We start from the raw sequence: 16,190 nt of genomic DNA, 5'->3' as shown, positions 1-16,190 counted from the left end.
GACATTGGTAAGCTTCATTGGATACATGAGGTTGTGGAGAAGGCAAAATCCATAACCAAATACCTATACAACCACACTATTGTCCTAAACACTATGAGAATATACACTGAAGGTAAAGAAATTGTTCGACCTGCAGTGACTAGATTTGCAACAAAATTTATATCTTTGCAATCTGTGGTTGAGCAAAAGATAAATCTGAAGAGGATGTTCTTGGGACCTGAGTGGATGGGATCTAAACATTCCAAGACCCCTGAAGGCATCGAAATTGCTGCACTTGTGTTTAATGATGGCTTCTGGAAAGATGCCGAAGAGATTATTGCTGTGACAGAGTCCCTTGTTAGAGTTCTCAGGTACTTCAAGTCTTTTAACTTTTTCATTTTTTAAATTTCATTTCAAGCTTCTTTTTATTTACAATGTTTCATATTTCTTTAAATTTGAATGCTTGAACTTTCAGGATGGTTGATGGTGACAAACCCGCTATGGGTTACATTTATGAGGCGATGGATCTCGCAAAGGAGGCCATCAAAAGAAGATATGGGGATGATGAGACAAAGTATATGCCTCTTTGGGACATTATAGATGCACGTTGGGATAGGCAATTGCATTCCCCCTTACATGCTGTTGGGTACTTCTTAAACCCACAATATTTTTATGATAAGAGCAAATTTAATGAGGATGGGGAGGCTGGCAGAGGACTTATGACATGCGTGGAAAGGTGCTTCCCTGATCCAGAACAACAAAGTCGTGTCTTTTCCCAACTACAAGATTATAGGGCACCATCTAAATTGTTTGCCTATACCAGTGCTATAAGACAAAGGTCTAAGATGTTGCCAAGTACCTAGCTAGAAGGCTTCATCAATTCATTAAATTTGTTTAAACTTTATTTTGTATGTTAAATGTTTTATTAAATTTTCTTTTCTTTTTAAGCTTTTACTATTTACTAATTTAGTACTTCTAGTCTTCTACTCACAAACCCTTACCACTTGCTAGGTCTTTGGTGGCAAAACTTTGGTAGTGATACGCCAGATTTGAAGAGATTTGCCATTCGAATCTTAAACCAAGCATGCAGTGCTTCAAGTTGTGAACGCAACTGGAGCATGTTTAAGAAAATACATTCTAAGAAGCGCAACCGATTGACACAAAAACGCTTGAATGACCTTGTATTTGTCCATTACAATCTATGACTTCGCAACAAACAAATACAAGGTGAGATTCGAGAGCTTGAATTTGAAGGTTTCATAATCTAGTTCGTACTTTAAAGTTCAAACTTCAAACTTCAAAGTGAAATTTTAATTCACATTTCAATGTCTCATGATAATGACATATGGATCATTCACCAATTGACCTTGAAGACATAGATTTGCAAGCTACAAATGCGGCAGACTGGGTTCAGTTAGATGACCCTCCTCTTTTAAGCCTTCATGACTTGGAGAACTTTGAGAGTCAAGCAAGCGAAGGAGTGGAAGGAATCGCTTCTAGTTCTCACTCTTAAGAGTCTTAGACTCTTAGTCGCTGATTTTTTTCTGATTAGTATGCAATTTTTAACTTTTTTGTAAACTTTTAGAAGCATATGCTTCTAAGGACTCAAGACTCAGTGCTTTGGATCATGTTTGGACTCATAACATATATGAGATATTTATTCATGATATTTTGGACATCTATTGATATTATGCATTGTTCGGACATGCCTTTACCCAATATTAATGAAAAATGGTTTTTTTAATTCAATATATGTGTATATTTTTATTTAATGAATTCAACGATTTTTTGCCGATTTTTTTCCGATCCAATTAAAACTCTTCGCTCTTTTGCCTCGCCGATTTATTGCCGATTCCGAGTCTGGTAACATTGGTTTCATGTGCCTTAACCTTGTTGGAATACATTATAGGAAACCCTTTCTTGGCATCTTTACCTTTGGTCATTCCAACTCTCAACCTATCAATCAAATCCTAGGTCTTGTGTTGCTCTGATTTGGCCTTTTCAATGAAAGCGAATTGTCTCCTCTTGGAGCCTTGTGCCTAAATTGTGTCTTTCCCTTGGAGGCCTCTTTGTCACTTTGCACATTTAAGCTTAAAACACCTATTAGGTGACCTATATACGTACCAGGACTCCTCCCATTGGTGAAAATCCATAAAGAGCAGAGGGTTTTCGCTTTGGTGACAGTGGGCCATCACCCCATTGTTGTCACTTTGTTATGGATCTAACACGGAATTATTATAGATATGATATGAAAAGATATAAGACAATGCAAATAAACCCAAAAATAATATGAAATGATTCTTTATTGATCAAACCCTTATGGTAGGGCAACACCATACATTCACTCCTTAAGGAAGGAGAACACTCCACAAGCCATATGCCTGTTCATACAATAATCCTTCACTATCTCCATGTGGAGTCTCTAGCCTCTATATAGGCCTCATACATACAATACCATGGTTCATTACCATGGTTACCTCATACCATCAACTAATACCATGGGCCCATTACATTATTATTAACTACTTGTGGTCCCTTACATGATATGGGTTAACCACATTATTTATTACTATGGCCCATCCCATTATTACATTATTACCTTGGGTACCTCCCTTGGTACCCCATATTATCCCCCCTAGGTATATAACACTCCACCCCCCTTAGCATGTTTCATCCCCGAAACATGGGAAGAACACAAATAATAAAATCTACTCAAAAGAGTAGTCCACTGGTACCATGCACGTGCATCTAGCCATCCAAGAGAAAGGTGAACCCTCAATCTCGCTGGTGCCTTGCTCGCTCGAGATGGAAGTTGACCGTGGAAGCTCTTCTGTGTTGATGTGTAGTGGGTGGATCTTCTCTCCTCGCTATCCGTCATGTGACTACTTGGTTTCCATATTGATGGTTGTCTTGCGGGGTGATGTGGGTGATGATATGTTGAAGTTTTAACCCACGATGTCTTTTTCTTTAATTCACCCTGCTGTGGTGCCTGTTGTGGTGTCTTCTTTTCCAATATGACTTCAACCACTGAACCCTCATCAGATGTGTCAGCACCTGTTACCTTTTCGGCTTCAGCCTCTGTTTGTGTTTGATTGTCGACCATCAACTGCTCATCATCTGATATGTCAGTCCCTGTAACATCTTCTGCTTCAGCGTCCTTGAACTCTACCTGCTTATTAATGGAAATATCCTGTAATGTAATTTTCTTCTTTTTATACCAGAGCTTCAGGAATTTCTTCTGCACATTAATATTTATAGTACCCACTAATTCCATCCAAGGGTATCCCAAAACAACATCCATGTTATCCATATCTGAAGCATAAAAATCACCATGAAACACATACTTATCCATAGAAAGTTTCAAATCCTTATAAATTTGAACATCCTTATCATCAACCTGTGTATTTTCAATATGTTTTGCTGGGACTTGCAATTTTTTTGCCAAATTAACATTGATAAAATTATGTTTACCACTAGGATTGATAGAAACAATGATCTTCTCTTTCTGAATCAATCCATGAATCTGCAGTAAGGAGACACCCGTAGCAATTAACCCCTTATGTGTCTCATTCTCCTTTTTTCTAGCCCGAGACCATTTGTCCACAAATATTTTTTCAAATTCTGCATCTGAAAGTGTGATCAACTGCTGGTAGTCAAGTGATGAATTCCATTTTTGAGCCTCATCTCTCAAAATAAATAGCATTGGAAGCTTCCAATATGTCCCATATGTGGACTTGTATCTTTGTATGAATTCTTCAATAGTAGGACCATCATCTTTTCCTGTAAAATATAGAGTCGTCATGAAGAGGGTTTTGAGAAAAAATTTGCTGACTTGGCGAAAATTTGAAATTGTCACAGTTTCGTCAATATTGCTCAGAATCCTTATTATGACCTGTTTTCGGAAATGGAACAATCATTCTATATCTGCTCATGTGATAGAAATCTTAATCCAGGCACTAGAATTCCAGATCTGCGCTGCTACTCTCCCGCCGTCACCCAAAATTTCTGAAAAAAAACTGATTTTAAATTAGCGATATCTCCCTCATCCGGACTCCGATTCGATTGATTTTTTTTTTTGAAATCGGCTATTTTTTCACATAGAATCCAGATCTACAAGTATATTTTGCAGATCTTGCACCAAGACGTCCAGATCTGCGCCGCAAACTTGCTGCCCTGAAAATTGTCTGCAACCCCACTGATTTTTAAATCAGCGATATCTCCTTCATCTGGAGTCTAATTCAACCGATTTGTTTTTTGAAATGGGCTATTTTTTCACAAAGAATACAGATCTACAATTAGATTTTGCAGATCTTTCACCAGGACGTCCAGATCTGAGCCACAAATTCGCTGCCCCGAAAAATTGTCTACAACACCACTGATTTTTAGATCAGCGATATCTCCTTCATCCGGACTCCGATTTAACCGATTTTTTTTTTTTAAATCGGCTATTTTTTCACAAAGAATACAGATCTGCAAATAGATTTTGCAGATCTTGCACCAAAACGTATAGATATGATCTGCAACTCGCCACCCAAAAATCCCTGCAAAAAATAAAAATAAAAAATTCTCCACTTTTGTGCCCAAGAAAGTGCTCTGATACCACTTGTTATGGATCTAACCCGGAAATATTATAGATATGATATGAAAAAATATAAGACAATGCAAATAAACCCAGAAAAATATGAAATGATTCTTTATTGATCAAACCCTTATGGTAAGGCAACATCATACATTCACTCCTTAAGGAAGGAGAACACTCCACAAGCCATATGCCTGTTCATACAATAATCCTTCACTATCTCCATGTGGAGTCTTTAGCCTCTATATAGGCCTCATACATACAATACCATGGGTCATTACCATGGTTGCCTCATACCATCAACTAATACCATGGGCCCATTACATTATTATTAACTACTTGTGGTCCCTTACATGATATGGGTTAACCACCTTATTTATTACTATGGCCCATCCCATTATTACCTTGGGTACCTCCCTTGGTACCCCATATTATCCCCCCCTAGGTATATAACACACTTAGTCTAGTGCTTGCCTTGTAGGGTACCTCTAGCCAAGGCCTGTTAGATTTTGCAGCAACAAGGCCCAATTTGGAGGGACTGGCAGTGATATTTTGATAAACCAATAGGGACTTCTGATTCAAAAAGGTTGTAATCCTTCCTACATAGAAGCAAACCTCTTGCACCTGCACTGAATGCCAGGTGGACTTCCTTGGACAAAGAGAATAGGTAGATCCAGATGCTTCACAATGTGTGGTCTGTACATGTTTCAAACAAGCTGTGCATCTTTGCCTGGCTTGTTATTTATAGATGACTAACCATCAAAAGCAAGTTCACGGATGATTAGTGTCCTGTTTCTGGCTGGTTGGAAACTGTCAAGAATGTTCAATGGGGGAGCAGAATAGATTGAAATTGTCAGCATGAGGTTCAGCAACATATTCCTGCCGTTTTTCAGGAAGACATTAACTTGGGAGTCCAAACATCTATTTCTATAAGTATTTATGGGGTTTTGACATTGCATTCTGGTATCTGCTATATTCCCAATCTGGAAAATGAGATTTAAGAGTGTCTTTGAAAACTGTGAGAGCTTTGCTCCCTCTTTCCTTTGGTCCTGGCAAGGAAGAAGTATGCTTGCAACAATTGACAAAAGCATTTGGTGATTAGAGACGCTAAAAATGTTGATGTGCTTGCATACTCTGGAGTTTAACCTAATCTCAGTCCTTGTAGCACTGAGAAAGACATTGATTGTACATTCTTTCTTTCTTTTTCGTAGAGAAAAAAGTTTAAATAAATAAATAACACTTCCAGCCAATAGAAGCTTCTAATGACAATTCTTGCCCTACTTACTCTGAGCCAGCTAGTTTTCACTATTTTGTATCTCCAATGAAATATCTGTATCTAATTATTGTTATGCAATCTTCTGACAAGCTTCTTCATCTTTCTTTCCACGTCTAATAATTCTTAGCGCTATTTTGTTATTACTTTGGATATTATGAAGCTGAGGTTTCGGAACAGAAAATATAAAGGAAACTTTATTTGAGCTAATCATCACAGTCTAGTAATATATACATTAAGATGTGGCAACATCTTATCCCAGAGAGAATGGAAATAATCAAAGTGACAAATTTCTACTTTCTATGCCACAGTAGGCATTATGTCCTGGGAGCCTATCATAGTAATTGTGGATGTTATTTTCCTAATTTGTGAAATGTTATATACCCTGAAACCAAACTTCAAAAACATTAAATCAGAAACTTACCATAGTAACCAACTGCCGTTGCACTTACAAAAACTGATGGTCTGTTTTCAATAGTTGCAGCATTAATTGCTTCAACAACCTTCAATGCAATAGACAAAAAGAGTTATTCATTAAATCCATTTGGAAAAAATCATAAGCAGATAAAGTGCTTTGAAACAGCATGAACATAAACAATGGTTCTGAATTCCTGGGCGATTCTTGAAGAAAAACATGTAGATAGAAGAGGTGTTATTAATAACCTTTGAAGTGACTGAAACCCTACTATTCTTAATGTCTTTCTTGATCTGCAGGAAAGACCAAAGTCATCAGATAACATAATATAGTAAGACAATGCAGAAAAAAGGGCATTTTGCATGTCTTTGCTCAGTTATTGCATTCACATGAAAATCAAAAAATCATGGCATTCATCAAGAAATGCAATGTGGGGCATTATATTTGTTGTTATCAATTGAAAAAAAGAAAAAAAATGTTACTCATGTAATATGTCACATTTTGTCTATCACATCAGTCCTGAGTCCTGACTCCTAATGATAAGCATTTAATTGCATGCCCTATTAACTTGAGGTTGCCCTTTTTCAATGAAGATGAAAGTTATTATTGGAAGGTGATCAGATCCAACCACATCAACTGAACACCAAACTCCAGAAAAGACAAAGCCCTTTAGGGCCATAAAAACCTATCCATCCCGGCGTGTATATGTTGTAGCCCTGAGAATGATGAATAATTGTAAATATCCGGGTCCTGCTGGTCTCGTTTGTGAATTCTTCAAGACTTTGTGGGACATGGTGGGAAATGATTTGTGTGCCCTAGAAGGGAAACCTAGCTTGTATTCCGTTGGATAGGTGGCCTTTTTGAGGGTTTTATGAGCCTTGTGTTCGGTGGCATAAATCATAAGAAACCCTTTCTCCTCCCTTGCCTTCACCTAGTGAGTATCTTGGAGGCTTTTCTTCCCATGATTATTCATAAAACTCTAGGTCTAGCACAAGTCTTCCTTAGGTCTCTCAAAGAAAGCAAAGAGCCTTTGGAAGTATTAAAATCATCATAGAGAGATTCTTTGAGAGGTCCTACCTCATCTCCTAGAGTCTCGACCTTAGGAATACCAATTACCATCATCATATCTAAAACCCGAGGTCTTGATTTCTTCACCTTAAAGCTTTCCTTGGAGAGCTGTAGGATTCTTTGAAGCATCGAACCATTATTGTGTCCCTCCTTGAATGGGCTTTGTGGAATCACTTCACACCTATATCATTGATTTATTCATCCTATGAGATTCCCTTCCTACCGGCACCCCTCCCATTAGTGAAATTTCCTAAAAAGCAGGGGACCTTAACTAAGGTGACAGTGGGTCATTGTCCCATTGTTGTCACTAAATCTAGTAGTTGTCCCTTAGGTTTCCCTTCCTTAGGGCCTGTTGTCACACAAAATGTCTAGGCACCGCGACAACGCTCAGAGTAAGGGCTATCACTCTTGATCCTTACTCCGTTTAGACTCTCTCTTAGGAAAGTCAAGGGGGGTAGTCCCTAAAGTAAATGGATGAGAAAGCCGGTGGAACACGTGCTTTAGGAGATTTTAATGATGGACAACTCAGTGTTGCACGAAGCGCCCCCCCCCGGTTCGAAGCTCCGAAGCGCGTCCCGTACGGAAGCGCCTAGGAAGCTTCATCGGAAGCGGCGCTTCGGCTTTTTAAGCCACTTCCTGGAATTTCCGAAGCGCCGGACGGAAGCGCCGCTTCCATGCCTCTGAAGCGCGCTTCGTACGGTGCTTCGGGCCTCAGAAGCGCGGCGCTTCGGAGCAGGAAGCGCACGCTTCCGTACGCTTCGGCCAAACAGGGCGCGCGCAAGGGAAAAAGACACTCTTTTTTTAATTTTTTTTTTAAGTTATGTTAACTCAGCATTAAGGGGGTGGGTTAGGGTGAGGTTAGAGTGAGGTTAAGGTGAGGAATGAAAAGAATAAAGCCCCCATTCATTCCTCATTTTCTCACTTTGAGTTTATGAGAGTTGGAGAAGAGAAGAGAGGAGAGGAGAAGAGAAGAGAGGAAAGGAGAGGAGAAGAGAGGAGAGCTTGGAAGAGTGAAGGAGGAGCTAGGAGAAGGAGGAAGAGCTTGGAGCAAGAGCTTGGAGGACTTCATCTACAAGAGCTAAAGAGGTAAGTTCAAACCCCAAACTCCCTTGTTTTTTTGACAATTTTTTTGTATTTTTCTCCTCCCTCTCCTACTCTTTCCCATTGTTTCTACTTGCTCCTTTATTTACAGGTTGTCCACCACCTATATCCATATTCCAAGATGGTGTTCTTTTGGCTTCTATGTATCATTCCACTCTTGGTTTTAATGATGGCAAAGGTGAATAGGAATATAAGGGAAGAAACAGAAGAGGACAATGGTGATGGTCCCAATAGGAGTGACCCAATGTATGATGAGGAGGAAGGGTTTGAAGAGGAAGGGGATGAACCTGAAGGGGACACTGAAACACAAGATGGGAAAGCTACATCAACACCCTTGTGGAACTATGTGACCAAACTTGATGGGGGAAAGGGTGGTGGATCTTACAAATTTGTGTGCCCTCATGGTTGTCATGGAGGAAAACCATATTGTGGTTCATATACCCGTCTGAGGAGGCATCTTTGTGGGGTGCTGGACAGTGATTAAAAAAAGGGTCTTGTGGGGGTACAAATTTGCCCAAACATTTCAACTGAAGAAAGAAAAAAATACATCCAAATAGAGATGGCTGCACAACAAAAAAACAAGAAACAAAAATCTCATTCTGAATCAAGTGCAACCTCTAAATTTGGTAGTTGCTCATCTCCTCATGGTACTTCTGCAAGCTCTGGAGGTAGAAGAACAATAGGGGATTTCCTTAATGTTGCTGGGAGGGATGATGTGGATGGAAAGATAGTCTGTTTTCTTTGTGCTTGCGGTGTACCATTCAATGTGCTTCGCTCTCCCTATTGGCATGAAATGGTAAAAGCCATCAATGAAGCCCCAAAAGGATACAAGGCCCCCAACTATGAGAAAGCTAGAACAGCGTTATTAGAAAGAGAAAAAGCTAAGGTTCAAAGAGCTTTGACACATTTTACAAATGAGTGGGTAGATTCTGGGGTATCCATTGTATCAGATGGGTGGACAAATATTAGAAACCAACATTTGATAAATGTTCTTGGTGTTTCTTCTAGTGGTGCAGTATTTATTGCATGTCATGACTCCTCCTCCATCACTGCATCTGCACAAAACATTGCAGATCTCCTATTGAAATCAATCAAAGATGTTGGTCCGAAGAATGTGGTTCAAGTGATCACAGATAATGCAGCAAATTGTAAGGAAGCAGGAAAAATTATTGAGCGTACTCATCCACACATCTTTTGGTCTGGGTGCCTGGTTCACACATTGAACCTTTTGATGCATGATATTGTGAAACACAAAGAATGTGGGTGGATTGCTGAGGTTTACAGGAGAGGGAAGCAGCTCATTAAATTCATCACAGGGCATACAAGGGTAAACTACTTCTATGGCACTTACTCCAAGTTGCAATTGCTTAAAATTGCAAAGACAATATTTGCTAGTTATTACCTCACCTTTAGGCGGCTAGTGAAGGTGAGACAAGCTTTAACTAATCTGGTGTGTGCTGAAACATGGGATGAAATTAACACTGACATAGATGGTGCTAATGCAGTCAAGGACACTGTTCTTGACAGTTACTTTTGGGGACAGGTTAAATATGTTTTGCAATTCACCAAACCAATTTATTACATGATCAAGTTTGCAGATTCAGATCGACCAGTAATTGGGGAGGTGTATGAGCAAATGGATAACATGTTGGGGCAGATTAAAGACATTGTTGAGCCTAGAGATACCACCTTGTACAATTATATTCGTGTAGAGGTGGAAAATCGATGGGAAATGCTAAATGTTCCATTGCATGCATTAGCATATGTTTTGACACCTAAATACTATCATCCATCATGGCTTTCAACACCAGCACCTGGGGGGGGAAGCAGGAGAAAACCACACCAAGATCAAGAGGTTCACAAAAAATATATGGCTGCATTGAGTAAATTAATCCCTGATGAGGAGGAGGCTGCATTGGTACGGAGACAGGTGAGCAACTATACGCTCAACACTGGTCCATTTGGGAGCATGCATGCAATTAAAGATCGAGAGACTTTTTCTGCTCTTGAGTGGTGGAACATGCATGGAGGGGGTACTCCACTTCTACAGAGTTTGGCATTGCGGGTGCTATCACAGGTGGTAAACACTTCTTCTGCAAAGAGGTGTTGGAGCTCTTATTCTTTCATCCACAGTGTTAAAAGGAACAGGTTGAATTTAGACCGGGCAGAGAGCTTGGTTTATGTTCATTACAACTTGCGATTGTTGTCCCATTACTGTGAAGATGCAAAGTCTAATAAAGACTTGTTGATTTGGGACAAGAATCCAGAGGAGCCCAATTTGGAGGATGGAGTGTTGCGATTAGAGCAATTAGAGGATGCTCTTATCCAGGTATGTCCATTGTGGTATGAATTTTCCAATTTTCCCTTATAAAGCATTTCTCTAATTCATGTTTTTTATTTTTTTGTTAACTAGTGTTTTTTTTTTGCATGAATTTTTTGAGCGATTCTAGGATGATGATGACCGTGTTGATATGCCACCCCCACCCCCATCTGGTCCCTTGGTTCCTAGGTTCCATGGTTCAACACCAACAGCAGGGGGTTCTTCTTCATCAGTTTCAGTGCCACAACTTCCATAGGCACCATCTTCTTCATTGCCACCACGTGGAGGCCCGCCACCACGTTCTATTCGTGGTGGAAGGATGAGAGATTAGTAGATATATTCACAATCTTCTACTTTTTGTCATAGATTACTCATTAGACTTGTAGACTTGTGAATTTGAATTTTGAACCTTTTTGGCTTGGCGGTGACCAAGTGACATATTTTGTAAACATTATTATTTGAATTTTGGACATGACAAATGTTGATAGTTGCTCACTTGCTAGATAAATCATAATATGCTCTATGTTTTATGTTTTATAATATGCTTAAATGTTTTATGTTTTATAATATGCTTAAAAATTTGATGTATGTTTGTAATAGCTAGAATATAGATGATTGTTGTACATACTAGTAACTACAATGGAATCATGGATGCCATATCTATCTTGATTTATGCAAAAATATGCATGTTTTCACGTCTTCTACAATTAATTTGGTATTTGGGATGTTTGTTTTGAGTATAAATGCAAAAAAATATAAAATATATATATATAGCAAACGCTTCCGCGGACGCTTCGCTTCCTAGATTTTTGGAAAATGACGCTTCGGCGTCCCCGCTTCCAAAAAACGCTTCCGCTTCGCTCCCGCTTCATGCAACATTGGGACAACTTAACGAATTTAAATGAATCTCGATTAACTCAGATAAATAGATTAAACGCTAATGTAACCAAGACACAACCACAAGATATAAATAATTATAGACCAATGCCTTTAATTTGAATTAACCATAGATTAAGTAAAACAAGTTACCCAGAGAAGACTTATAGATGTGGCAAAGCGACGATCATGAACAATTAATGTAAAATACCCAAAACTTTAACAAGCAAGAGATTTAAGATTTAAAATGATTTTCATTAACTGCCTAGATCTAGGTTTAATCAACTTTCTACTATAGCCAATATAAATTAAAACGTTTATCACAATGTGGAAAAAGTCGAAGTCGGGATTAAATCGGCAAGGGTCCAAAAGTTGAAAAAGTCGTTAAAGTCGGGAGTTTTTCGAAAAAGTCGGCAAAATTTAAAAAATACAAAAATATTCATTTTTTAAAAAATCTGGACTTTTTCAATAAAATCCCGATTTTTTCAATAAAATCCCGATTTTTTCAAACAAAAAATCAATCATTAAAAAAATACCACGATTTTTTGGAAAAAGTCCCGATTTAATCCCGACTTTTTCAATTTAATCCCGACTTTTTCGTCTGGGAAAAAATCGGCAAAAAATCGGCCGATTTAATCGGCCAGCCAAAAAAATCGAAAAATCGGGAATTAATCCCGATTTTTTCCCGACTTTTTCCACACTGGTTTATCACACTTGACAAATAGAGAAAAAATGCATTTAATGACCAAATAACACTAAGGAGCTTCAGATAAACAATTTAATTATTCCTTAGGAACTTAATTTAATGTGAAAAATAAGGAGAACAAATCAAGGGTCAATAAAATAGATTTTTAATGGGCCATAAGCCACATTAAAAATACTTAATGTGAAAGCGCAAGTCCATTAATTTATTTTATTCTCAATCCCACAGTCACAAATTTTTTTAGATTTTTTTATTTTTTTAAATGTTTAGGATTTTTTAGGATTTGTTATAGATTTTTTAATGATTTAAAAGTTTTTATGATTTTTCAAAGTTTTTAATTTTTAGAATTTTTTATGATTTTTAATTTTGAGAATTTTAAATTTTTTAAAGTGAATAAAATCAAAATCAAAATCATAGAAAAACAAGAAAAACGAAACTCTAAGGTATAACAAAACTAAACAAAGATTTAAATGAAAATGAACTAAACTAAATAAATGAAATCGGACTACACTAAAAGAAAATAAAAATAAAAATGATATCTAACCTAATGCATATACATAAACAATAATGAAAAAAGAAAATCGAATGCTTTTTTTCTGATTGTTTGTTGTTTGCAGATGTGAGGAAACTTGGACGACGGAGAGAGGCAATACGCAGGTTTCGCAACAACGAGGATTGAGGGACGAATGTCTGAGGTTTGGAGGAGGCTATGTGTAGAGGACAGGCAGCAGAGGGAGTCGTAGGAGACACGACAGTGATGGCTACGGAAGGATGGGGAAATGCAGCGAGAGAGAAGACTGCGGGTGCAGCAAGGAGGGTTGAAGGCTGACGGCAGGAGGGAACTCGAGATTTTTTTGCAGGTCGATGGATGGAGGAGGCTAGACGACAACAAGGGAGTAACGCAAATCAAATGCGGACAGAGTAGTTGAATGGAGAGGTGGATGGAGCTCACGCGGAGGAGGGGAAGGAGCAGAGATCTGGCAGCAAGAAAGGTTGCGAATACAAGGAGATAGCAGAAACAAGGGTTTGGAGATGAGGAAGTAGTGTGAAGAAATGGAGGGTTTATAAAGGTTGCGGACAGGCGCTTAAGAGAAGCTTAGCAGTGGGCAAATGCGGCGAAGAGGCCGCAGAGAGGGACAGATCGTTTTGCAGGTGAATAGAGGCAACGGGCAGCAAAGGATCGAACCTGAAGAGCAGCGAGGAAACTGGAAAATTTTCGAAGGGTTTTCAAAACGAAGGTAGACAAAGGAAATAAGAGACTTTCCCTAAAAAATTTTGAAATCTCTCCAGCAAAACTGCAAAACAAAAATCCCAGGCAGCAGGCAAAATGGAAAATGGTGGCCCAGAAACCCTTTAAAAAAACTTTCCAAAAATCTTAATTAAAATTTTAAATCCTTCTGCTTCAAATTTCTTAATGAAACCCTCACGAAATTTCCAGATCTGAAAATAAATAATTTAAAACCTTGGATTGCAAGATCTGAATATGATCCCTGCAAAAAATGATGTTGATGAACCCCAGAGATCCAAATCTTACCCTCCAGGGCCTAGATTTGAACTCTACACAGTTTTCTCCTTCAGATCAGTAGCTGCAAGACAACACGAAACACCCAAACGATATATACAAAAACCCGAAAAAACCCAAGTCAGAAAACTGAAAATAATCACATATCTAAGTACATGAATAGCAGATCTATTAAATCTAGGGAGTGTGAGTCCAACTCCGGTCCTAGATCTGATAATCTGAGGCTCTCGACAGCCAGATCTATCAATTTAACACAAAAAAAAATGAATTTTTTAGGAGGTGCCGAGCTCAAAACCCTTCATGCATCACCCATAAAAAAAATTATCTTATGATAAGCCCGGGATCAAATTAAGCTAAGCTCTTCAGAAAACACGGATCGCGAGTTGGTTGGTTCAACCGAGAAATTCCCCGAACGTCCGATGATCTAATAATCAAGGATTTCCTACAAAACTCAATTTAACCGTCAACATAGAGCGAGAAAATGATAATAAAATTCAGATAAATAGAAATACGTGCTATTATATTCAAAACTTAAATTATCATTCAAACCATAGTGACTGAGCAAGATACCTGTACTCAAATCACTCTTTAGAAAGCTATCATTAATGGCTAAAAAGAAATCTACATATGAAAATGACACATCTTACAGTATTTCCACGAAGAACAACACCAACAGAAATTAACCCCAAAGTCTTTTTTTATTGCTCATAAAAAAGATTACAAGAGGGCTTTTCTCTTAGCACACGATCCAGAGATCGGATGAATTGACTGACAAATGACCTCCTATTTAAAGATAAATCCTCCAACGGCTAGTTCGAGTGATCCTCATCAAAGCAATCTCGACCGTTCATGAGGATTAAAATTTCTTTTAATCTCATCCGTCGAAATTTTAAATTATTGAGGAAATTCGAATTTTTAATTAAATGCATTTTAATTAATTCAAAAATTAAATTTTTTAATTAGTTTCCTCAAAATTTTGACTTTGACTTAACCCCAGGGACCAAAGACTTAAAATTTAGCAAAATAATTAATTTACCTTAGTCCCTGGACCTCTTAAAATTTATTTTTTAAGAACCGATGAATTTTGCTTTCGGAGAATTTAAATTTACCTAGGACCTAGAATTAATTAAATTTATGGCTTAGGGTTTTAATTAATTTTGGTCAGAAAATTTAATTAATTAACCTATGAGGGGATAAATTATTTTTTCAACCCTCAAGACACTTTACATCATGATTTTTACATTTTTTACATCTCAAGGGAGAAAACCCATTTGCAAAATACCCTCACAGACTAGCCAGTTCTGCGACACATATACTCTAGTGGATCAAGCAATTTGTAATAAAATAACCTAACCAAATAGTTAGGATTATTCCCAAATCACTTTTACATAGACTCGATCTAGAACACTAGGACTCCCCTAAAATCCCAGTGACAAAATCCACTCCGGCTTTGGGGTAAGGCTAAAGGAAAACTCTACCAACCATCTGAGAATGGATTGATGAGACAAAAAACCTCTCGGAATGTAGATCGTCACCAGAAAAGTAGGTTTACCTAGGTAATTACATATATGACACGGATCTGCTGAGACTACTTACATTACACACATGCAGACTGGGTTTACATTATAAGATGATGATCAAGCTGATGATGATAGTTGGACGGCACAAACACATTGATCAGGCACTATCCCTTTTGCGAAAAAAGGAGGTGTACTACTATGGGTCGTTGACACGTAGTGGTCAACAGGGCCCTACTAAATTTTGGGGTAACATTTTTGGCACCATTGTTGGGGAGGAAGCAGGTCTCCCTCCTTGGTCAAACATTTGAAGATGTGATTCCTTTAACAACAATATAGATCATCTTCTGGCGACTCCATTGGAAGAACAAGGCCCTTGTTCTTCAATAAGCTACAAAGTTCAATGCTTGTGGGGTGAAGCGATCATTCTTTAAGGCAAATTTTATTCACACTAGTGACTCCTATGTCATTGATATATAAATACCGCCAACATGTTTATCAGGCACTTTCCTACCTTGGATATCCCATGGAACCCACCATACCCAAAAGTGGAACACCTAAAGAATATGCCATTAGTCGATGGGGATCCACTTTAGGTAGCCAATCACATAGTAAACTTCTTATGGTATACCTCAAGACTCAAAATATCCCAGCTTCATGACAAGATGGAGTTGCTTTTCCTATCTGTTGCTCCAGATAATGAGTGGCTTGAATTATATGAGCATAAAAACATTTCTTCCTTCTTTATGTTAGTTTTATGTTTCTTCTTACATTAAGGACCAAGTTTTCAAACCGTTGAAGAATCATGTCAAGCCTTAGATATAGCATTTGAGGAAG

The 16,190-nt window shown here is 38.2% G+C and overlaps 1 protein-coding gene across 1 annotated transcript in view; it reads right to left on the bottom strand.

Moving 5' to 3' along the window:
• Window positions 1-16,190, bottom strand: part of SULA (NAD(P)-binding Rossmann-fold superfamily protein) — a 608,848-nt gene that overhangs the window by 347,095 nt on the left and 245,563 nt on the right. Inside the window, exons 5-6 of the mRNA XM_089431599.1 lie at window positions 6,495-6,539; window positions 6,256-6,334 (exon numbers count right to left, since the gene is read on the bottom strand). Coding sequence (XP_089287725.1) covers window positions 6,256-6,334; window positions 6,495-6,539 — 124 coding nt within the window. The remainder of the gene's footprint in view (window positions 1-6,255; window positions 6,335-6,494; window positions 6,540-16,190) is intronic.

Source organism: Pinus tabuliformis, chromosome 5_1, assembly GCF_031772625.1.
Source record: "Pinus tabuliformis cultivar Carrire ecotype Pingquan chromosome 5_1, CPIR1, whole genome shotgun sequence".
NCBI lineage: Eukaryota > Viridiplantae > Streptophyta > Pinopsida > Pinales > Pinaceae > Pinus > Pinus tabuliformis.
The sequence above is the reverse complement of the archived record's forward strand: the minus strand, read 5'-3'. Positions and strand labels throughout refer to the sequence as shown.